Source organism: Oryctolagus cuniculus, chromosome 2, assembly GCF_051225735.1.
Source record: "Oryctolagus cuniculus isolate XC-2025 breed Fujian yellow rabbit chromosome 2, ASM5122573v1, whole genome shotgun sequence".
Lineage (NCBI taxonomy): Eukaryota > Metazoa > Chordata > Mammalia > Lagomorpha > Leporidae > Oryctolagus > Oryctolagus cuniculus.
This window is the reverse complement of record NC_142868.1, coordinates 35035528-35058836: the sequence shown is the minus strand read 5'-3', so window position 1 is coordinate 35058836 and position 23309 is coordinate 35035528. Positions and strand designations below refer to the sequence as shown.

Genomic DNA, 23309 nt, shown 5'->3' with positions numbered 1-23309 from the left:
CTATCCATACTTGGCCTAATCAATGACTTTCATTTTTTTGGTCATTTCATACCCATCTTTTCTTTCTTTCTTTTTATTTATTTTTTTAGATTTATTTATCTTTTGAAAGGCAGAGTTACAAGGAGATCGGGGAGGAAGGGAGGAAGGTAGAGAGAGAGAAAGAGAAAGAAAGAGAAAATATCTTCCATTTGCTGGTTCACTACCCAAATAGCCACAACAGCTAGGGCTGGGCAGAGTGAAGCCAGGAGCCTGAACTCCATCTAGTTCTTCCACGTGGGTGCAGGGGCCCAAGCACTTGGGCCATCTTCTCTCTTTCTCCAGATACATTAGCAGAGAGCTGGATCAGAAGTGGAGCGACCCGGACTTGAACCGGTGCTGGGATGGGATGCTGGTATTGCAGGTGGTGGCTTAACCCCACAAGGCCAGCCCAGCTTGCTGTCTTTCAACTTTAATTTGTTATTAAACGGTTGGCATAAACTCTTTGTGGCGGGCTCGTCCTAGGAGGCCCACACACTGTCGGGATGGTGGGGCAATGCTGTTCTTAGACAAGAAGCATTGGGACAAGTTTCGGTGAACATGTCTGTTTATTAACAATCAAGCACACCTTTTAAAGGGCAGGCAGAGGGAGCATAGCTAATTCCGGGCAACACTAATTCTATAGGATAGAGTTGATGTTGGTGTCGCTATGCTTCTCCAATCAGCTTGAAGGTCATGTAGCCAAAGGTAGCCTCCCAGATGGCCCTCATGGGTCTGGGCCACACACCCAGGAGCCATTTACCTGATTGACAATTACAAGGCCCTTCAACAGGGAGGGAGTGGGTGTGGGGAAACACGCTTGAGGCTACTGCCGCCTGCCAGCAGTCAGGCCATCCTGGGAAGCGTGGGGTGCTGCACCCTCCTTACCTCCTGCATGGGCTAGGCTGGCAGTCTCCAAGCCAGGCACAGAATCGCCCACAAATGGATACCAATTTACATTTAGGGAGGTGTTCGTAGTTCTGGCGTTCTACAGATTATAATAATGTACTGCATTTTTTAAAATGGCCAGAATAAAGGATTTTGAATATTTTCACTATAAAGAAGTGATAAATGTTTCTGAAGATAAATTTCCCCACATTGGATACTACACAACGGACCTCTGTATTGAAACCTCACTTGGTGGCTGGTGCCGTGGCTCACTAGGCTAATCCTCCACCTACAGCGCCGGCACCCCGGGTTCTAGTCTCGGTTGCTCCTCTTCCAGTCCAGCTCTGTGCTGTGGCCCGGGAAGGCAGTGGAGGATGGCCCAAGTTCTTGGGCCCTGCACCCACATGGGAGACCAGGAGGAAGCACCTGGCTCCTGGCTTCGGATCGGCGCAGCGCGCCAGCTCTAGTGGCCATTTGGGGAGTGAATCAATGGAAGGAAGACCTTTCTGTCTCTGTCTCTCTCTCACTTTCTCACTCTGCCTGTAAAAAAAAAAAAGAAAAAAGAAAAAAAAAGAAAATGAACTCTGTGGCTCTGCCAGTCTAGGTAGGTGATAAGGCAATGATTAAACTCGGGCAGTATGCAGTAGAGACTTGAAATGGTTTCACAGCACCTTCTGAGTGGAGACTTCCTGCTTTTGTACTTGTAGGTAATCCGAGAAACAAGAGGTTACAGCTGGTTTGAGAGCACCTGGCTTCCTAGGCCCACCCATGTGAAATTTTGGCCAGCCATTCCCACATGCCATCTCCCTTGGTTTCTGGAATAAGATTGCCATTGTGTGATTGTGAGCACCATAGCTGCACTGGGCAGGTGCCTGCTGTCGCTGCCGCAGTAGCAGGAGTGACTGTGGAATGTGCCTTCTGGGTGTCCTCAGCGGGGTTGTGAACCACACCACGCTCCCCTCCCCAGCCCCAGGCCTGGCAAGCTGTGCAGATGGGGCAGAGAGCAAAGGGAGCCCAGCTGTTTTGGTGTTTTTAGTGCACTGTGTGTTGAAGAGGCTCACAAAACTGCCTCATGAACCTGCAAGTGAGGCAGTGAGGAATGGCTGGAGTTGTCATCCCCCTTAAATGCTTGATAAGAAATGGGTGGGGACTCCAGTGCCTCTGATTAGAACCAGGCCTGGGGGGAGGGGCAGTCCTGGCTGCTTTAGGAGAGGGCAGCGACCCCACACTCTGGATGACGGCTGTCAGAGAGGAAGGGCCTTGAGGGGAGAAGCTGTCACTTGTCAGAACTTGGTGCAGTTGGAAGGCTGGGTAAGTGGAAAGGTTCTGGGGGTCTTTAGGTATGCAGTGAGGGGAGACGTCTGCTCCCCATATAATGTGTTTTCATAATGCATGACTCTTAGTCTCACCTTCTGCAGTGCATTGTTTTATGATCAGGAAGAAAATCCCAGTATAGAAATGATTGGTAGATAAGATGCACGGATTCCTGTGGACAAAGATGGGGAGTCAGCATGGACAGCGGTGAGTGGTGAGGAAGTGTGGGTGGATATTTTTCTTTCTTGTTTGTTGATGACTTGGCCATTGTTTGCTTTTGGGGAAATCTTAAACGGTTTTTTCTGCTAGGTAGTACCTGAAGTTTCTGAAGAGTCATTGGATCAGCGGGTGTTTGTCAGGGATACTAGGAGAGGGAGGAAGAGGGCTGTAGTGTGTGTGTGTGTGTGTGTGTGTGTGTGTTAAAGATTTATTTTATTTGAAAGGCAGAATTGGGGGCTGAGAGAGAAAGAGAGAAGGAGAGAACTTCCATGTTCTGGTTCACTGTCCAAATAGCCACAACAACCAGGGCTGGCCAGGCTGAAGCCAGGAGCTAGGACCTTCCTCTGGGTCTCCCATGTAGGTGGCAGGGGCCCAAGCACTTGGGCCATCTTCTGCTGTTTTCCCCAGGCCATTAGCAGAGACCTGGGTCAGAAGTAGAGCAGCAGGGACAGGGACTGGTACCTGTATGGGATGTTGGCATTATAGGTGGGGGCTTTACCCACTATGCCACAACAGTGGCCCCTGTTTCTGTCTTAAATAAGCAGCTCTACGCTGGCTTAAAAAAAGTCCTAACCTTTGTAATCTTTACACTTATTGGTGAAGTAAGATCTTTGCAGCATCAGTAACAAATACTTTGGCTGACCTAAGTATATATGACCCTACTACTCTGGGCCATCTTTCTGTTGCCTTCCCAGGTGCCTTAGCAGGGAGCTAGATCAGAAGTGGAGCTGCCAGGACTCGAACTAGCATCCGTATGAGATGCTGGCATTGCAAGTGACGGTTTAACCTGCTGCGCCACAATACTGGCCCCGTTAGTAAAATTTTTACTGTTCTTATTGCAGTGAGGATGATGATGATGTAAATATTTCCTGAGTGTTCAAATGAGAACATGTGTCCTTTTCCCTGAGAGGATAGCATTCCAACTTTTGGGTAAGATTCTCCTGTGAATGGATGGGAATATTTTTATTTGGCAGCTTAATGGCGTATGAAATTGCTAAGCCTGCGATGCAGAGCGCCCTGCCTTCGCGCTGAGTTGAGTAGTGGAGGCCAGGCCAATGTCTGGAGCTGGTGGGTGGGCTGAGAGGGGTCCCTGGGCCCGCCAGGAATTCTGGGTCCCCGGGGTGGGGGAGCAGCAAAGCTAATTTGGAAAGCACCCTGGGAACCAGTTGAGTGTTTTTGAATTCTAACCCAAGAATGACAGAGTGAGTGCCGAGATGAGGGTCTGGGAGTGCAGAAAGGATGAGCGGCTGAAATGTGAACCCCAGCAGGCAGGCGGGCCTCGGGCTGTGTCTTGGCATTTGTTGCTTTGCATACAGGCTCTTCCTGCCAAAACAACATGCCTTAGCAGTGCGGAGCTGGGGATTCTAGGAAAAGCTAATGGAATCAAAGTTCCACAACCAAGAATTGTGTGCATGCTGGCTGAGTGTAGACCTCGGCAGTACCGTGCCCTCCGGGGTGAGCTTTGAATGGCTCCAGAAAGTGCCAGAAAATGCCAAAAGCTTGTGGAATTTGCTGTTTCTCACCTTCTTTGTTGTGAGTTAGGAAGCACATAATGTGTTTTTAGGTGGTGCTTTTAAAATCTGTTCCTTGTCATAGCTGGATCTCACCCGTCATGATAAGAGCATTCAGGTTGCTGGGACGTTCTTCATGCTAAGAGCGTCATAGCCATCATCCTGCTGAATCCTGCAAGAACAGTGTGGTGCTCTACCTGTTTCAGAGATGAGAAAACCGAGGTCCTTTTGACTGAAGGCTGCACGGGGAACAGTGATGCTTGCCCTGGAACTGTCACCAATACATAGGAGTTGCCAAGCAACCGACAGCATGAAGAACTGACGCTTATTAATTTAGGGCCGACTGTGCGTGCCTGGCGCTATGCGGGAAGCCTTTCCTTGCGTGCTTTGGGGTCCCTCCTTTGTGTTTCCCTGTTTGCAGGTCAGGGAGCTGTAGGGCTCGGGACAAGTTAAAGGATCTGCCCAGGCCCTAAACCAAGCGTGCATTCGCCTTGTTCTTTCTGCCACTCCGTGAGGCCTCCTGCATTCAGCGCATGGGGAAAAGGTTAGACCTTCATGTTTTGTCCGTGTTTGAAATGGACAGTTGAGCTGAATCTGCCTGCTGAGGAGTGGAGCCACTTCCGCCAGATGTGGCCCTATGTGCATTTCTTTCCTCTGGCCACAGGTTGAGCCTTCGGATCCAAACTCTCATATAATTTGTAAGTATCTCTGATGCTCGGCCTTGCTCTGTTGAATCTCCCTGGGCTGGCTCCTGTCTAGAAAGGTTCTGCTGTAAACTATGTTGGAACCCGAGTTGTTGTCATGCGCCCCTTGTGCTGTGGTGTGGGGATGACCGAGGCCTCTGATGAGGATCTCAGGGCTTCCCTGGCAGCCCTGTGGCTCATGTGGGACCTCTGGGCGCTGGAGTTGGGCTGGAGAGAGACCCCGGCGCATCAGCTGGTGGAGCCTCTCCTTGAGCTCCCTGCTTGCCCTTTGCTGCAGGTTCTTCTGCTCTTGTCTGCTTTCAGTTTCTCTAAAGAGACATTTGTCCCAGGTGGGAGTCTGTCCACCTGCCACCCTGAGCATCCCTGTGGGCTGGCCAGTACTGTTTGTGAATGGAGGCGAGTGCGGGAGAATTTCCTTGGCAGGGGGTGGGTATCTTGAGTGGATTCATTCAGGGGTGAGCTAATGTGGTTCACTTTTTGAATGTTGCCAAGGCATGTTCTGTGCACTCCGCAAACCCAGAGGGTGCAGCTACCTGGATTCAGCCTCAGGGTCCTAAGTTACCTTATCAGAAATGTTATCCTGCCCAACGACCAAGTTTTTATTTATACTGTTTCCAGGCCGCTGGGGAAGAGAGAGGGGCACTTGGTGGCACCCAGACACTGTAGCTTTATTTGTTTTTTCCTTGTTCAGCAAGTGTTTATTGAGGACATACTTAGTGCCAGGCGCTGTGCCCAGTTCAGGAAGACAGAGGAGTATCCTGGAGTGTTGATTAGAAGGAGCTGCAGGCGAGGCGCAGGTGTGGCAAGGGGGGAAGATTGTCCCCGCCTCCAGGAGTGGGGAGGCCTCGTGGATCAGGAGCCACAAAAGTGACCCCTGGCATGAATTCCCTGCCGTGGAAAACCCTTCAGCCATCTCCCTTCCTGTCTTCCATGGACTTGGTGGGGCTCTCGGCCCGCATCTTCTCCCCAGGACAGGCGTTTGCCATCCCCTCTTTAGGGGACTACAGATGTGACCTTTCGTATCTCGTTAGCAGCGGTGCTTCGAGGGGGCAGGTTTGCCCTCCAGGGAACGTTTGGCCATGCCTGGAGACCTTTTGGTTGTGGTGACTCTGGGGCATGGACACTGGCATCTGGCAGGCAGAGGCCAAGGGCGCTGCTGCCCGTCCTGTCCTGGCTGCTCAGGGTGGCCCTCTGGGGAGGTACTGGGGCTTGAGGGTCAGGAGCCAGAGTCTCGGGCTTCCGATCCCTGCAGTCGCATAGCCGTAAAGCCCAGGCCACAGAGCTCCATGCGGGCAACAGAACTGCACAGTGCCTCTGTTTCCTGCTCTGCAGGTGGGAATGCTAAAGGCAGCCGTGGAATTGGTGGTTACGAGGATTCCAGGAGTGAGCGTGGGGTAAGGGCTTAGAGCCATGGAGTTGGATCTTAACTGTTATTATTAGTTTTATTTTCTTAAAAAATGTTAGTTTATTCAGGTTTTTTAAAAAAATAAATTTTGAACGACAGAATGACAGAGGAAAAGATCTTCCATATCTGCTTGTTGATTCCCTAAATGCCCTCAACAGACAGGGCTGGGCCAGGCCAAAGCCAGGAGCCAGGAACTCCATGGGGATGACAGGGACCCAGGTCCTTGGGCCATCCTCTGCTGCCTTCCAGGTGCGTTAGCAAGGCGCTGTATCAGAAGCAGAGATGGAGGTGGTATGGGATCCCAGCCTGGTGCTATGGGATGCAGGCATCTCAATGGTCCCTGCCCCTATTTTTATTTTTAAATAGAAACTTTACCTTTTGACCCTAAAGAGTCGGTTTGGAGAATCCAGGGCAGCTGAGCTGTGGCACCACTTCTGAGTTCACTTTGGGGCAAGAATTGGCCATTGTTTTTGGGTTTCTCTGCTTCCTTTTTGGTGTCTGCTGCTTTGGTTCCATTTTCTGCAGTTTTCACCTCTCGATTCGAGACTTTCATCCTTTTTTATCCCAGGGACACACATTTACGTCTTTAATGAGCCTTCCCCTCGAGAGCTGAGAACTATATTTATGGTTTTCTTCGCTCTGTCTATTTTGGGAACGGTGAGAAAGTGGGAAGCGGGTCGGGGGAGAAGTTGCCTTATTTCCTGATTGGCCTGGTTCCCTTCGCCATAAAGTGCAGGGTGAAGAGGCAGGTGGTCCTGCCTGCTCAGGAACTCTTCCCTCGGCCTCCCCACGGCGCCCCCCGGTTGGGTGCCTACTCTTTCTAACACACCCCGGAATTGGGTCACAACATTATCTGCCAGGTTGGCGTCAGTTCTAAAAATCCAAGCAAAGATACAAACTGTGTCAACGCGACCTGAAACGTCTCCGCCTGTGCTTTGAGGCTTTGCAGGGTTTTCCTGGCAGCAAAGGAAGCCGGCTCTTCGTCTCAGACGGGCGGCAGCCTCTCTGCGCCTGGACCCGCATCTTGTGTTTCGTCGGCCAGGTGCTCAAACCGTGGTCTTTTCTGACTTCCCATGGGAGACGCACTTTTGTGCATTCCATACAGCAGATCAAACTTACTCTTGCGTTTTCCTAATGTATTTCACTTGGAAAGAGTTTCATTCAGTGTTTCTTGGAGTGCTATCAACAGGCTAGAGAGAAATGAAGATGTTTAGTGGTTGTATCTTTCAATACCTCGCCCATAGCTTGGTCCTCTCTCCCCGGAATGAGGGCAGTGGCCTCACGGTGGCCTCCTGGCCTGTCCAGCTCCATTCATTGTGTTTGGCTCCCAGAGTGCTGGGCACAGCTCCAAATGCCACACCCGGAAACTGGTCAGGATGCCCGCTGCCTCTGCCTACTCAGAGCTCTCGGTCCGTAGAGAAAGGCTGGCAGCTGAAGAGGGATCACCATGCAGGGAGATGTGTGTGATCAGGAAGAGAAGTACTCGGTGCCTCCCAGGCCAGCACCTGCCTTGCCCCAGTGTGGGGGGTGCGTCTGGCAAGGCAGCCAAGGGGTAGTGATGCTCAGGCCGCTCCTCGGCATGCCTGGCCCCTCCCTCTGTGCACCTGCTGGAGACCCCACTGTTTCCAACAGCCTGCCCCTACTTCCCTTCCCACCACCGGCACCTCGGAGGCCACACTTGCTTCTCGGTGGCCTCTTCTTGTTTCTTCTCTATACTGTATCCAAGATGGGATCTTCTGTAGATCTGGGCGTGTCTACGCCAGCCCTTCTGGGACACCCCATCAGGGGCCCTGGTTGCCTTGGAATGAAGTCCCGCATCCTTGGCGCTGCCAAGGCCTTGACAGTCTTCCCGATCTGCTCTCCAGCTCACGCTCTAGGCTGGAGCCACACGGTTCTTAGGACAGGCCGAGCTTTCCCTGGCGTTTCAGTTTTGGTCCTCAACACCTGCAGCCACCTCTGCTGTCTGTCATTCTCCACCTGCCTGCCTGGCAGTCCTCCTTCAGGTTCTGGTTCCGTGCGTCATCTGATGGAAGCTGGCATGTCTCATGATTGCCCAGGGGATGCTGCAGCTGCCGTGCTAGGATCCCACGCCTGGGAGGCTGCTGGTGTGCGTGATCACTCAGGACAGGGCCACTGGTTCTTCAGATCCCTGGCCTCTTCTGAGCTGCCCGCCCCTGAAGGGATGGCACGGGGCTGCTCCATCCCTCTGTCCCCGGCGTTGGTGCTCAGTAAGTGTGGTAGGTGAGTACGGAGTGGAAAACGACTCTTACCTTTGGGGGGCTTTGATAAAGATGCCCCAGAACTTTTCTAGTATCTTTTTTTTTTTTCTTAGAGTTTAGCCCCAGTTAGGATGACCTAGGCCTCCAGCAGGGTCTTCATGAGGTCAGCACTGGTCAACATCAGAGCCAGTTAACTTGGTGGTTTTGGTTCCAAATTCCAAAAGGGCAGAGGGGAGGAGCTCACAGCAACCCAGCACTGTTTCTGGAATGACTCAAAAAGGCCCATTTTCCTGTAGTGGCTCCGGATGACCAAGTCTGCATTGAAAGGAAATGCAGATGCCAGTGAACTGAGCTACCGTAGGGTGAGCAGGGCCTCCTTATTTGGAAAAAAAAAAGATGATATGGATGTGGAATGAGGTACCCGGGTATTTGAGTGACCATTTCTGTTGGCCAGAGGGCGGGACACCGGGCTGCTTCCTTCACTTACTCATCTGGATACCTGTTCTGTTGCCGGTGGGTCCTAGGGCTGTGGCAGGGAGGTCAGCTCCCTCTGCTGTCTCGGTGGGAGATGCTTTGAGACAGATGGGCAGGAGTGTGTGAGGCGGAGTGCCTAGGGGCTCCTTCAGCTCGAGTGGTCCGAGTAGGTGACTGGCATGCTGCATCCTGAGTGACAGGAACTGATGGCCGTGTTACAATAGGACATGGAGAGAAGCAGCAGTGCAGACAAGAGAGGGGTGCCGGGTCCTCGCTCACTTGGCAGCGTCTCTTCAAGAAGCCCTGCTGCTCTCTCTGTCCGCGAGACTGAGTTGATGTCGCCCTATTGTTACGCCCACTCTTCTAGGCGTTGGCTCTGACCTTGCTTCCGTGACGTTTTAAGTATTTTCAGTGGAACCCAACTTACTGGAAATACATTGTGAATAAAAATATCTGCCCCTGAGTTAGAAAATCGCATCCTCTTTGCCCGTGAACATATTCAAGAAGTCTTGGTGAAAAGAAACGTAAATGCGTTTAAGCCAGCGCTTGGCCTGAGGTCCGTTTTGCAGAGTGCCCTCTGAGCTGGTGTTTTTTGGAGCTCATTTGGAGAACTAGCTGTGAGGTCTTGCTTTGTGCAACCTGAGAGAGTGTTTCCCACAAGCAGTCTTATCCCTGCGCTACCTTGCACTCGCCTTCAGCCACACTCTGCTCTTCCTGGAGGCCTCCCTGGCCTTGTGCTCCGTTGATCCATCCCAGTGACTTGGGTGCACGGGGTCTGTCCCTCACATGCACCATGTTCCCTCTTGCTTGTCTGGCACAGGGAGTCAGGAAAGGGATATGGTGCAGGCACCCCATCGACAGTCTTCATTGGAGAGAGAGCCCATTTGGCTTAGCTGCCGGTCCTGTGTACTGACTGTTTATGCTAGGCACGGTTTCCAGAGAGATGCAGTGGTGCTTGACTAAGAGGCTGAACAGAGCTGGAGACACGGACAGAGTCCAGCAAGCAGGGAACCAGGCCTGGAGTGCCGCCGCTGCCGCGAGGTGGGGCTTGAAGCCCCCGGAGGGTCCCTCTGGTTCCGGGAGCTAGATCTCGCGAACGGAGTGATTGACACCTTGGGGTCCCCTCCTGCTGATGTGTGGGAGCAGGCCATCCAGCATGCACGGTGACTGTGTTGGGTGCTCCACGCCCTGCAGTGTAGCGCGGTGATCTGAGCAGAAAATACACGAGCAGCGGGGCAGGACAGCCAGAGCTCACGGCCCTTGTTCAGACTCGGCGGTTGGGTCAGTGCCATTTGCTAAACATGCCCTTTTCTCAGGAGGTGAGGTTGTTTCTACCGAAATCAATCAAGGAAATCTTGCATTCCATCAGCTGATGTATCCATTTCTCAGGATCAAAGTCATCTTCTGATGATTTAAGTTTGATTTCAGTTTAAATCATTTTCCTGTGCTAGTAGTAGATCTTGCTGTCAGGATCTATTTGTTTTTTCACAAGCTGTAAGTACAAGTAAGAAATGGGAGTGCACACTTGGTGCAGTGGTAAGACACTACTTCAGATACCTGTTTGCCATAGTGGAGCGCCTGGGTTTGGGTTCCAGTTCCAATCCTGATCCCAGCTTCCTGCTAATGTGCATGCTGGGAGGCAGCAGGTGATGGCCCAAGAACCCTGGTCCCTGCCATGCACATGGGAGATTGGGATTGAGTTCTGAGCTCCTGGCTTTGGCCTGGCCCAGCCTCCCTGTCTTGGGCATTTGGGGAGTGAACCAGCAGATGGAAGAGCTCTCTGTGTCTGTCTCACTGTGTCTCTCTGCCTTTCAGACAATTAAAAATAAGTAAGAATGGAGTTTTACTCCTCTTCCTCTGATTTCTGTGAACACATGGTTTGCAAGAAAAACCAATAAAAAAATACCCTTAGGAGAATGTTGATTTGTGGCATTATTATCTTTTCTGGTGAAGAAACAGTATTTTCCTTTGATACCATGGTGCAGTTTTCCATGAAGAGAAGTAATAGCAGGATGAATGACTACATTTGGAGTTTATGTACATTTTTGTTCCACATTTATTTTTGTGAGTGAAATGAAAGAGAGTTTTCACGTATTTCTACCATCAGGGAGCCTGTGGGTACAGGTTTTCATTAAAGCGCAGTTATTTTTCCTTCGCATTGACCTTGAAAGTTAATTTTTGAAATGCCTGCCGAGACATCATTTTGATAGATGGTTAAGGTATGAAATGTGATGTAGTTACCATGTGAATGTTACAGTGTGACGTAAGTGTAACCAGTTGTCTGCGTAAAACAAAAGATTACTAGAGCGAGAACAGAAATGACAATGGAACGGTTCCTTGCTCAGAACGTGGAAGGTTTTGTTGACTGTCTAGTTTCCTTCCTCCCCGAACATGTTTTTCTGTCCTTTTAGCAGTGAGTAAAAGGGAAAGAAATAATTCTCACTGGTTCACTTTTGGTTCATTGAAAGGATGTGCATCTCCAGGGTGTTTCTTCAAGAAGACTGGGAACAAAATAGAGCTGGAACTATGCCTGGCGAAGGAAGCGAGTCCCCAGAGGATAAATACTGTATTTTTCCACTTACGCACAGCTCCCAGGGTGGCCAGATTCCTGGAGACGCAGTGGTGGGTGCTGTAGGGGAGTGGGGCGTTACTGTGTGATGGGGACAGGGTCTCAGCTGGGGCAGATGAAGATGTTCTGATTAAGGATGGTGGTGATGGTTGCGTGACAGTGTGGATGTACGAAATGGTGAAGACGGTTATTATTCTAAGGAGCCCTGGGCCAAAGCTCCTGGCGGTGTCTTCTAACCCCAGAGCAAGCTGTTGGTGGGTCCGAAGTTCTGAGAAGTGGGAAGGCGTGGGTTGTCACTCGGCTGAACTTGACACGTGTTCCTGCCTTTTCATAAGCTCTCTTAGCGCAAAGCTAAGATTCATCTAGACAAGTTTGAAATTGTGAGTTGGGTATGATCTGTGTGGGGCGTGTTTTTAGCTGTGTGCATGGCTGACCGCCACTCAGGAGATGAATTAAGTTGGCGGAAGTGGACGTTCGTTGGGACGTCCTCCAAGACTGTGACACGTCTCCCATTTACTCTGTCAATTCTGCCCTCAAAGCCAAGCCACGGAGGTGGCCTAACTGTTTGTCTTGACCATGCTTTCCTGTAGAGATCAGACAGAGCTGGGATTTAGGTCCGGCCTTCCTCTGGCATAGGGGATGTAGGTGGGAGCCCTGGGGTGTGTGGCTTTTTCTCCCTGAGCTGCAGTCTCTCTAGCTGTAAAATATCAACAATGATCCTTACTTGGCCAATCAGGTAGGAAGGTTTGCTTTGTTAACATTGAGAGAATACTTGCTATAAATCGTCAACATATCTACTTTCTTGATTCCTGCTATTGAAATAGTCATTAACTTGACCAGGTATTCTTAATTAATTCACATTTCTTATTGTGCACAGAAGATAATCCGTTATAGCAACTTAATGTATTAGGATCAAAACATGGAAAAAGGAGTGATGGAGAGATACTTGTAGTACATAGTGGGTTCAGAATGCTTCCTGTTGGCCCCATAGTCTTGCTTTTTGCTGTTACCTCTGTACCCCCTCCCTTTTAGGACCTTCAGAGAATGGGGACAGTAGGCTCTCACTGTGATACCCTCATGTTGTCATTGCATAGGCTTGGAAGGCTTTTGGGTTAGGATTTGATGCCGGGTCAGTTTAGATTTTTGTAGGAAACTAGACAGGAGATGCCTTTTCCTCACCTGTGAGAGGATCTGGAAGGAATTCTAAGGGGCGGTGAGCACTTAGTGCGAGACGACTGTCGCCATGATAAGTGCGCTGCGTGGATTATTCGGCGTGGCCCAGTACTCCGCTGAGGTGGACACAGTCGTAATCCTCGTGTGCAGGTGGGGAAGCGGAGGCTGCACAGGTTGCCCAGGGCACGTAGCTGGAACAGGGATAGGGCTGGACCGGATGACGATTATGGGGGCAGATCTCACTGGGGGAAGCACTCAGTAAATGAGGATGTACACACACAGACACACACACACACAGGCACACACCCTTCATATTTTCCCAAGACACAAGGACTACCAGATTGCAGAGCTGAGAGTCCCCCTTGGAGAGCAGAGAATATCTAAGCACCAGCCAGTGTGAAACAGATTATGTCACAGGCACTAACCATATTTGGATGTAATTGTAGCTGCTTTGTATTTTTTTTTTTTTCTAATTGCCTTTTTAAACAAAGAAAATTTCTCCACCCTCTGGAGGGTGAAACATACTTCTAAAGGAGGTAATGGGTGTTGTGATGCTTTCTTTAGGAAGAAATAACCATGGAGCATTTGTCCTGAGTGTGCTCAGTGTAAATACAGAGGATGAGCTCTGGGCGCCAGGAGAGAGCAACTGGCGGCCACAAAGCGTTCTATACATCTATTCATCTCGTAATTGCCATCTAATGTGTTACGCTAGCAAAAGAATTTTTCGGCTAAATGATTCCTTGTTAATAGTGGTCTCTGTCCAGGGGGAAGCTGTAACTTTATTATTCAGTTAAAAAAATAGGTCATTAGTTTTCTTCTAAAATAATTGGATTATTCTTTGGAATAACCTGTTAGTACTTCCACTGCTGTCTGAGTCAGGTAGTGATGGAATCTGAGAACTCGGATTGAATTTCAGGTCCAGATTGTGAATTTTAGGAAATAGCCATTCTCCCCATGGTGTTTGCCATGGACAGCCTTGCCCTATGGTGCACCCTGGCTTCAGTGCTGGATTTTGATACTTAACGGTGAGGTGAGGCCCTTCTGTGTGCTTTGTGCCTGTGTTATAGTTTCACTCAGTGAGTTATGTATGAAGTCATCCCACAACGTCAGTTCAAAGGATTCTTGAACAGGGGGGTGGGTTAGCCATCCATCATCCATGCCAGGGGATTCCCCAACTCTTGTTTCCAGGGCCACTTGGAGTTAGCCTGGTGTGGGCCTTGCTGGCTGCTTCTCAGGTGGCTGGTGCCCGGTGAGAGTGGTTCTCGTGATGAACACGTGGGCACAGTACGGTTGATGGAGGGTGATGGCACACCCTTGACACCAGCCTTGAGGAAGAGAGCGGTGCTCTCAGTGGGAGGCCTTGGACCCCTCCTCTTTCACTCAGGTGGCAGTGTGCTGGTGCGCTGCTTTTTATGTGTTTCCTAGGAGGCGGGGAACAAGGTGCAAGTGGCTCGGAGCTTGAAGCGGTTAGCTGCCGAGAAGCGGTTAGCTGCCGAGAATCGTTAGCTTTCACACGCAGTGGCGCTTCGATGGAAAGTTTCAAAAATCAGCTCTCAGGGATTATAGGTTGCCGTTACAATGTATTATTTAACTGTGGTTCTTTGGTTGAAATTCGGAGGTGTTGCTTTTAAAGAAGACATGGGAGGTACATGATACATTAGCAGCATGAGGAGGTAAGAAGATTGAGTATTTCCTGGTGGATTTTTTATCATGTTAACTGCCTTTCCTTCTAGGGAAATACTTGTTTTCTAAGGTGGACCTGTTTCCCACTTTTGGAGTGTGTTTACCGTTTGGTTGTGCTCTGTTTCCTGACTATGGAGAGAAGCAGCGTAAGCTCACAGGAGAGGTCTGGGAGCTGGCTAGGCTGTTGCTGTTAGAGACATGGGGTGCTTTCCCTGCACCCCTGGAGTCCGTTCTGTCCAGGGTGTCTGCTATGGGGTGAGTCTGTCTCCCCCAAAGGAGATACCTTGAAGTCCTAATCTCCAAAATCTGTGCACGTGACCTTATTTGAAAATAAGTGGTTTTTTTTTTCTTCAAAGATTCATTTATTTATTTGAAAGCCAGAGAGAGAGAGGGAGAGAGAGATCTTCAGTCTCCTGGTTCACGCCCCAGCTGGCTGCAGTGACCAGAGCTGGGCCAGGACAAAGCCAGGAGCCAGGAGCTTCTTCCCAGCTTCCCATGTGAGTAGCAGGGGTCTAAGCACTTGGGGCATCTTCTACTGCTTTCCCAGGTATATTAGCAGGCAGCTGGATGGCAAGTGGAGCAGCTGGGACTTGACTGTGCCCATATGGGATGCCGGTGCCAAAGACAGTGGCTTTACCTGCTATGCCAGAGCACCAGCCCCTCAGAAGGGTTTCTGCAGACAGAATGAAGCTAAGGGAAAGTCATGCTGGAGTAGGCTGAGCCCTCCTTCGGGACAACTGGTGTTCTTATAAGAAAAGAGAAGTGTGGCCACAGACACACGGGGAATGCCATGCAAGGACACAGACGCCGCTGGGTGTGGGGAGGGAAGGAGCCCGGTGAGGGGCTGTGCTGCCACAGATCAAGGAGAGCCTGGGGTGTGCAAAACTGGACTCCTGCACCCCAAGGCTCTGGAGAGCGCAGGGCTCTGCCACCACCTCGATTTTGTACTCTGGCCTCTGGAGCTGTGGGAGAAGCCGTCTCTGCTGTTGTTAGCCATCTGTTGTTAGAGCAGCGTAGAGACTGATGCACACTCGTGGAAGTCAGGCCACCAGGCTTCACACTGTCTGAGATTACGGGCCTCAGTTTACTCGTCTGTCAAGTAGGGCTGAAAAGGACACCTTCCTCATGTTGTATTTTTCGGGATTAAAATAATATATGCACAGTGCTTTCAGCAGTGCCAGATGCTAGTGTCTTTTATTTATTTATTTATTTATTTTTATTTGACAGGTAGAGTTATAGACTGTGAGAGAGACACCTGTCTTCTGGCACTCAGAGCCGTGTGTTGAGGAGGCAGTGAGCGTGGGGCCACAATGCCTGGGTTCAAATCCTGGTTCCAACTTTGACCTTGTGCAGTGAGGGACATCTTAACTTTCTCTGCCTGCACATACTCTAAATGGGGATGATACTGGCACCTTCCTCATTAGGTGAATGTTGAAATACTTTAAGTGCCTAGATAGCAAACACTTAATATTGTTGCATTGTAAGAGGAACCCAGAAAGGTGTCCAGTGTGTCAGCTCGTTCTTTTGCTATCTGGTAGGGGTGGAGTTCAGGCACGAGTCACGCGCAGCTTCCTACCACAGAGAACCCGTGATCACATCAGGGGAGACGTCTCACGTGCTGGTGAAGTAACAGGTGAACCAAGCATGGCTGATTCTCAGGGGAGGGCCAGGAGAGCTTTCCCGAAGATGGGCTTTGAAGATCCAGTAGGAGTTTGCCAGGCAGCAACAGAGAAGTGGGAGCCCTGGGAAGTGGGAGCAGCCTGTCAGAAGGCTTGAGTCTGAGCACTGTGACAAGCACAGCAGACACCCAGCGGCCACTCACAGCGATACAAGGATGCGGTTCCTGGGGCAGGGTTCATATCCTGCCACTTACTGCTGTGTAGCCCTGAGCTGCTTTCTCGAGCCCTCTGCTCGTTTGTGTTTTCACCTTTTAGTTAAGGATAAAAGACTTTGGGAAAATAAAATGAATAGATTAATGTGAAGTGCGTAGATGACCAAAATAAGTGCTCAAAAAATATTGGCTCTGATTAACATTGTATTCCTTTTTTTTTTAAAAAAAATTTTTTTTATTTAAAAATATTTGTCTGTTTGAAAGGCAGAGAGACAAATAGGGAGAAGGAGTGAGAGAGAGAGAGAATATCTTCTGTTTCCTGTTGAATGCCCCCAAAGCCTACAATAGCTGGGACTAAGCCAGGGCAAGTTCAGGACCCTGAACCTCCATGCAGATCTCCCACGTGGGTGGCAGGACCCAAGTACCTGCTGCCTCCCAAGGTGTGCATTAGTAGGGAGCTGGGATCTGAAGCAGGGCCGGAACTTGAACCCCAGCACTGTGAGATGGGATGCAGGCATCCCGAGTGGTATCCTGACCGCTGCACTAAATGTGCGCCCCTGTTCGCGTGTACTTGCTGTTCGAAGACAGAGCTTAGAGCACACACTTGATATTCTTTTTTTTTTTTTTTTTTTTTTGACAGGCAGAGTTAGACAGTGAGAGAGAGACAGAGAAAAAGGTCTTCCTTCTGTTGGTTCACTCCCCAAATGGCTGTTACGGCTGGCGCACTGCACTGATCCGAAGCCAGGAGCCAGGTGCTTCCTCCTGGTCTCCCAGGCAGGTGCAGGGCCCAGGGATCTGGGCCATCCTCCACTGCACTCCCGGGCCACAGCAGAGAGCTGGACTGGAAGAGGAGCAACCGGGACAGAACCGGCGTCCCATCTGGGACTAGAACCTGTAGTGCTGGCGCCGCAGGTGGAGGATTAGCCTGGTGAGCCGCGGCGCTGGCCCGCACTTGATATTCTTAGTTGAGTTTAGTGGTTCCTGTGGGCTTGGGTGAATGCTGCACCCTTGAATCCATGATCCTTTCTTGAAAACAACTTTCAAGTATTGGTGTTAGGAGGTGAAAAAGATATTGAGTGCATTATTTAAAGAAGAAAAAACATATTAAAGTAGGCCAGACATTGGCACAAAGCAGTGTGCAGATTGCTGATTAGGCAAAATAAAAAAAACAAGCTAGTCTGTTGAGCCAACACGATTTCGTGTTTAAATCTGGTGAACCACCTGTATTTTTAAGCGATCCGTTTGCAGAAGGTTTGGGTTTGCTCTTAATTGTCTCCGGATGACCTGGTGACACCGGTCAGTGTTTGGTACCCAGGTAACTTTCCAAACCACAGCAGGAGTGAGTACAGCCCTCTGGAGGTGGTGCCTCGCCCAGGGGCGCCCGTCTCCACCAGGAGGGCGAATGCCTACTTTCAGCCACGGCCCCAGCCACTGTTCTTATCTTTGAAGGAGGAGGTCATTTCTAATGGTAGTTTCCTTTGGTGCTCAGTGTGACAAGACTCAGGCAAAAAGAACATCAAAAGTAAACACCACTAGCGGTGTCCCCGCTTGGAGACAGTGTGGCTAGCGTTCTGGGCAGGGCCTGCTAAGCCTCCTCCCACGTGGGAAGCAGTGCGTGGGCCTTTGTGGGCTGAAGGAGCCCAGCCTGCCCTGGCTCTGGTGTGGCCTTGAGTGCTGCTCTCCTGGGGAAGGGCCTATTGCTGCTGCTGTTTTGTGGAGCTAAGACTTGGAAGAGGGCAGGGAGGCCGCCGTGTGCCCTGCATCTCTGGGGAAAGGGTGGCATTGCAGCCTGATGGGTTTGAGGGGTTGCAGGATATTGGCATGGTTGGGGGGGAGTGAGTGAAGGCAGGGATAGTAGATGGAGGCAGAATGTCACAGGATGAGGCTGAAGGCGGTGGAAGAGCCCACGGCGCTGCTTAGGGCATTGCCGGGGTCTTTGGCACCAGGGAGGAGCGGAAGCTGCCGGGGCTGGGCAGGGGAGGGGGGGGGCTTCGGCCCAGGGTGATGCGCTGATGTCTTTCAAGGGTCATCGGGCAGCAGGGGTGAGGGAAGCAGAGAGAGCAGCTGGGAGGAGACTCCATGCACGTCAGGATTGAGAGCTGACGGGATGTGGTAGCGGTAGCAGTGGACATGACTGGGTGCTGACTGTGCTTTCAAAGTGGAGCCGAGGGGATTGGCAATGGGTTGAATGCTGGGTGTGACAGAAAGGGGTCGAGGAGGATGCCGAGGGTTTTAGTCAGAGCAGCTGGAAGTGGGAGGCTGCTCTGGGTTAAGGTGGAGTGGAGCAGGCTTTGGTGGGGAGTGATCATTTGAGTTGGTAACTGACATCCTGGGCAGGTGGATCGCTGTCTGGAGCTTGGGGTTGAAGGCTGAGCCGGAGCTCTGGGTTTGGGAGTGTAAGGATGTCTGTCTCAGGGAGGCCTGGAGAAGGGGGAGGCATCTGCCAGCTTGGCTTTGGGAGATAAGAAGGAACCAGCAAAAGGGGCTGGAGAAGCAGTGGCCACTGAGGTGGTTGTCGAAGGTCTTAGGAGCCAAATGTGTGCTCAGCTGAGTAAGTTCTAAAAATAACTGGCATCTCTATGTAAAACCATAGTAATTACCGTGGAAAACTTATGAGTGCTCCTTAAGTTTTAGTTTACGTATTTCTCAACATGTATAGTTACTGTAAGTATCAAATACGGATGCCCCCATCCTCTCTTCCTGCTTCCTAGGGTTCTCATGGTTAGTAATCTGGGTACTCTTTGAGAAGTGTACATACAAATTTGTATATTTATATTGATATCTCTGTCTGGATCTACAACTTTTGTCTTGTAAAGAACATTCCAAATATTCCAGAAAGCAGTGACTAGTGTTGTAGCTCCTGAGGTAACCACTACCCATCAGGAAAAGAGTGTCATCAGTTGTTCTGGATATTTTGAAATTTGCTGTCCATTCTCCATTGATTGCAGTTAGTTCTTGCGGGGAGCAACCCGGACTAGACTAAGTTACTGGAATTAAGACTTATTCTATGCATCTGCTTTCCCACAATATGGCGCTGAGAAGGGAAACAGCTTCTACACAGCTGCCTCCAGTTCAACTAATAAACAGCAGGACCTGCTCCTGATTGGAGGAGGGCAGCGTACTCGGCGTGTGGGTAGCAGAGTTGGGATTGGTGGAAGAGGACTATAAAGGAGGAGAGAGACAACATGCACCAGGAACATCCATCTAAAGGGAACACCTGTGCAGCCCCCGAGAGAGCCGGCCGGCGGTGTGCCGCTCCCCCGCGGAAGTGGGGAATGTGGCAGGGGGAACCGCCCTTCCACGGAGGTGGAAGGGACGGTAGCCAACCCGGGAAGGACCAGCAGCCAACCCGGGAAGGGACAGTAGCCAACCCGGGAAGAACCAGCAGCAAACCCGGGGAGGGCCGAGCAGATGAAAGAACAGCGCAGGGTCCTGTGTCGTTCCTCCACGAAGAGGGGGAGCGACAAGTTCTCCGGTTTCTGTTTGTGTCATTAGCGTACACACAGGCACACTGTCTCACTGGTGTGCATGCATGGCTGTGTTCTCTCGCTCCTTCTGTCTCCCTCTGCAGGCGTGGCTGCCCTGCCTGGGGCTGTATGTATTTTTCTGACCATTGCTGTAATAGCAGCACCAGTGCACCTGTAGGCAGCTGGTCTTGGGAGACCTGCAGAAGTATTGTTGCAGAAAATAGCACCTCCAGAAGGCACGCCGTAAGCTCTCTGCTGCAGGTAACCTTGGGGAGCTGCAGCTTTCCATTGGAGAGCTTAGGAAGGCCGATGGGGTATTGTAGGGGAAGGACTGTCCCCAGTTCTGCAAATGCTAACTCTGTCACCAGCTATGACCATGGGCAAGTCTGCTAAGCTTCACACACCTAGATTTGCTTATCTGCAGACTGGGGACAGCTGCTCTCACCTTGAAAGGCTGGTGTGAGGCTTGTAGGAGGAAACACACAGAAATTACCTCCAGGGGCCTATCAGGTAGTATATCTCCACGGCTTTGTCATTTTTTTCCAGTTTCACTGTCAAGTTAGTTGGTGGGCCAACAAAGACTGGCAGGTGCATTGTTGAAATCAGTATACTCTGGTGGTCTAGAAAGGGAGAGTGAAGCTAAATAATCTTAGTACATAAAGTTGCTGGAGACTAGAACTCAACCTGGCTTCCTTTTGTTTTTACATTTCAAATCCAGTTTCTTAACTTCCTTAGCTTTAAGGTTCACTGTTAAGTTCACCACCAGGTTGTGATGGTTTGTTGGAGAGGGGTAGCTAACACCGGGCTTCTCTTGGGACTGCTATTGCCCTGTCTCTCCATGCTCCTGCCTCGGGGGAGAACAGCACTGCAAAAGGCCCGTCCCTGCATCAGCTGGTGCTGTCTCAGTGGTCAGACCCAAGATTCCACCAGGTGCCATCAGCTGTGGCTTGTGTGAACGGGTTCTTAATTGTGGTGGGGGGAATGAAGGGGTTAAAAATAAACAATGCGAGAGGCAAGCATTTGCAATAGTGATTAAGATGCTGATGCCAACATCTATATTGGAGTTCCTGGTTCCAGTCCCACGTCTGCTCCCACTTTCATCTTCCTGCTGATGTATGTCTTGGGAGGCAGCAGGGATGGCTCAAATCGCTGGGTCCCTGACACCCACATTAGTCACCCTGTTGTGAGCATTTAAGGAGTGAGCCAGCAGCTGCGAGGTCTGTTTGTCTCTATTTCTCTCTGCCTTTCAAACAAATAAAGCAAGACAAATAAAATGATTTTAAGAATGAACAGGAGTTGGTGTTGTGGTGCTGCTATTAAGTAATTGCTTTGAATTCAAGGTTGGGTTCAAGTCCCAGCTGCTTTGCTTCCAGTCCAGCTTCCTGCTAACACACCTGGGAGGGTGTTGGAAGATGGCTCAAATACGTGGGTTCCTTGGTCCCTACGTGGGAGACCCAGATGGATCCCAGGCTGCTGACTTCAGCAGGCCTAGCCCTGGCTGTTGCAGCCATTTAGGGGCGTGAGCTAGCCATGGAAGATGGATCTTTGTCTCTTCCTCTCCCTGTCTGTCACTCTGCCTTTTAGATAAATGAACAGATATGTATAAGTGAACTTAAGAAAGGAACAAGTGGGGAAAATGGCTTGGTTATTTTATTGGTGCTGACAAACAGTGAGTCCTGCAGATGTTTGGTGCTGCCCAAATGTTCCCGCGATGTCTTGGCCTCTGCACTGGGGGATGTGACTGAGCCAGCACCACCCAGCTCACCAGAGGCACAATCAGTTGGCTCCTCGCCCGTGGTTCTCAGACTGGCCATCCCCCTTGGTGAGCTACTTGCATTAGCAAGAACCAACTTTTCTTCTTCTTCTTTTTTTTTTTTTAAATTTGCATTAAAAAACACAATTCATGATGTATATTTAAGGCATACAACATGATGTTGTGGGATATAGAGAATGCTGTGAACATTGTTGTGTGTGTCTTGGTGGCCACCCAACCATGCATTCTGTTAGGTCCAGGAGTGGCAATGCTGAATTTGTAAGGTGTACACTGGTAGCTTAGCTTTATTCAGACCTTCTGCAGTGGTTGTTCCAATTTACATGCCTGCCAGCTGTGTGTGTCGCCCCCTCTCTAAACCTTGGTGGGCCTGCCAGTGTGCCCCTGTGGTTAATATACGCACCGCCTTCTTTATAGGCACTGTCTTGGTCTACTCAGGCTGCTGGCACACAAATAGCATAGGCTGGGTGACTTCAACAACCAACTTATGTTTCTCGCGGTTCTGGGCAGCTCGAGATGAAGGCACTGGCGGACGAAGGCCCTGCCTCCTGGTTCGTGGCGGGCTCTCTTCTCACTGGCAGGAGAGGGTGCGCAAGTGCTCCGAGTACCTTTTCTAAGGGCACTGATTGCTTGCAGGAGGGAGTTACCCTCGTGCCCTGATCACCCCGAAGCCTACACCTCTGCCACTTTAAGATTCCTTTTTTTGGACTTTGTCCAGGTAGATTGTGAAGCAGAATGGCCTATCTTCCAAACTCTCTCATCTTACTCTCAACAGTCTTCATTTTTTTTTTCCTCGCTTAATGATGACAAGAGCTGCCAGTTGGCTGTCACTGGGTATTCTGTCTCCAGATTTTCTTTTCAACAAGCCAACCTCCAAGTATTTCCCTAGAAAATACAGGTGGATAGTTAAATGCACCTGTCACAACTTATAGGTACTTTATTGGGAATGGAAAGAAATATAATGTAGAACTGACTGTAAGGTGACGTCTAAACACCTTTGCATAAAGTATGTATTGGAAAGAGTTAAAGAGTAATGAGTTTTCATTCTTTTAGGGATATGATTTGGCAAAAACAGACAGATGTGTATATATATACTTGATGGATACTTTTGTCCTTTGCAGTAAGATTTGGATGATCAAAAAAGATAATTTCATGTCATGGAAATGGATGAGAGTACTATTTATTGAAGAATCTTTCAGTTTCTATTTTAAAACTCTTGGTTGTCAATGATAACTCTTGGATGGCACTTTGTGGTTTATGAATATGTATGTATGTAAATGCATGTGTCTCTTTTAGTTTTACAATGACTATGCTACGTAAGAAAGAGTATATAGTATGTAGCATATAGTATATTGTTTGCACAAGTAAGGAAATGGGGTCTCTGAGGAGCTGAGTAACTCCTCCAGGGTCACATGGACATTTCCTAAAGGTTTGGTCCATGTCACCAAGCTTCTGACTTGAGAGCATGTGACCCATAAGTTCCATTATATCCTGTCTGTATGTGATGTCTCTAGACAGGCTCTGGACTTAAGAATCAGCAGTTTGTATGTGCATCTTATATATAGTATTAGCCTATGGGTACAATTGCACGTTTTGATTATTGTTGTTGTTTATACTTCTCAAATTAAAAAACCCTTAGTGTCTTTTCTCATGTTGTAGAAACAGTATACTATTAGTGGAAGACACACGGTATGTAACAAAGTATAAAACAAATAAAACGTCATCTGAAGCCCCACTGTTTTGATAGGTGTTACCTTTCAATGTTTGGAAAAGGAAGAACTGCAGCCCTTCATTCCTCGAGAGCCTGCTTTGTCCGGTCGCGTCTTCATTTCTTCAAGAAGGAAAATGCTAGTTGAAGCTCATCTCTGACCTGATTTCATTTCTGTGCTGTGGTTATTTGGATGCTAATACTTGAAATAATTTTAAGTGAAAAGGCAAAAACAAATAGAATTCTCACACTCTCACACATTGTGTGTGCACAGGTGGTACATTTTAGTGATAACATCAGATTCTTTACTTCTATGGACCTTACGTAGTTGCTTATATTTGTAATAATTTTCAAAGGA

At 49.6% G+C, this 23309-nt stretch overlaps 1 protein-coding gene across 16 annotated transcripts in view; it reads left to right on the top strand.

Annotated features, from left to right (window-relative positions):
- Positions 1-23309, top strand: part of APBB2 (amyloid beta precursor protein binding family B member 2) — a 397109-nt gene that overhangs the window by 60329 nt on the left and 313471 nt on the right. Inside the window, exon 2 of one of the 16 annotated variants that reach the window (XM_089327115.1) lies at positions 3279-8315. The exons of the other annotated variants lie outside the window; for them this stretch is intronic. Within the exon in view, the coding sequence (XP_089183241.1) occupies positions 3279-3281 (3 nt within the window). The 3' untranslated portion in view covers positions 3282-8315. Of the gene's footprint in view, positions 1-3278; positions 8316-23309 lie in introns of those variants that run through there. 16 annotated transcript variants of the gene reach the window in all.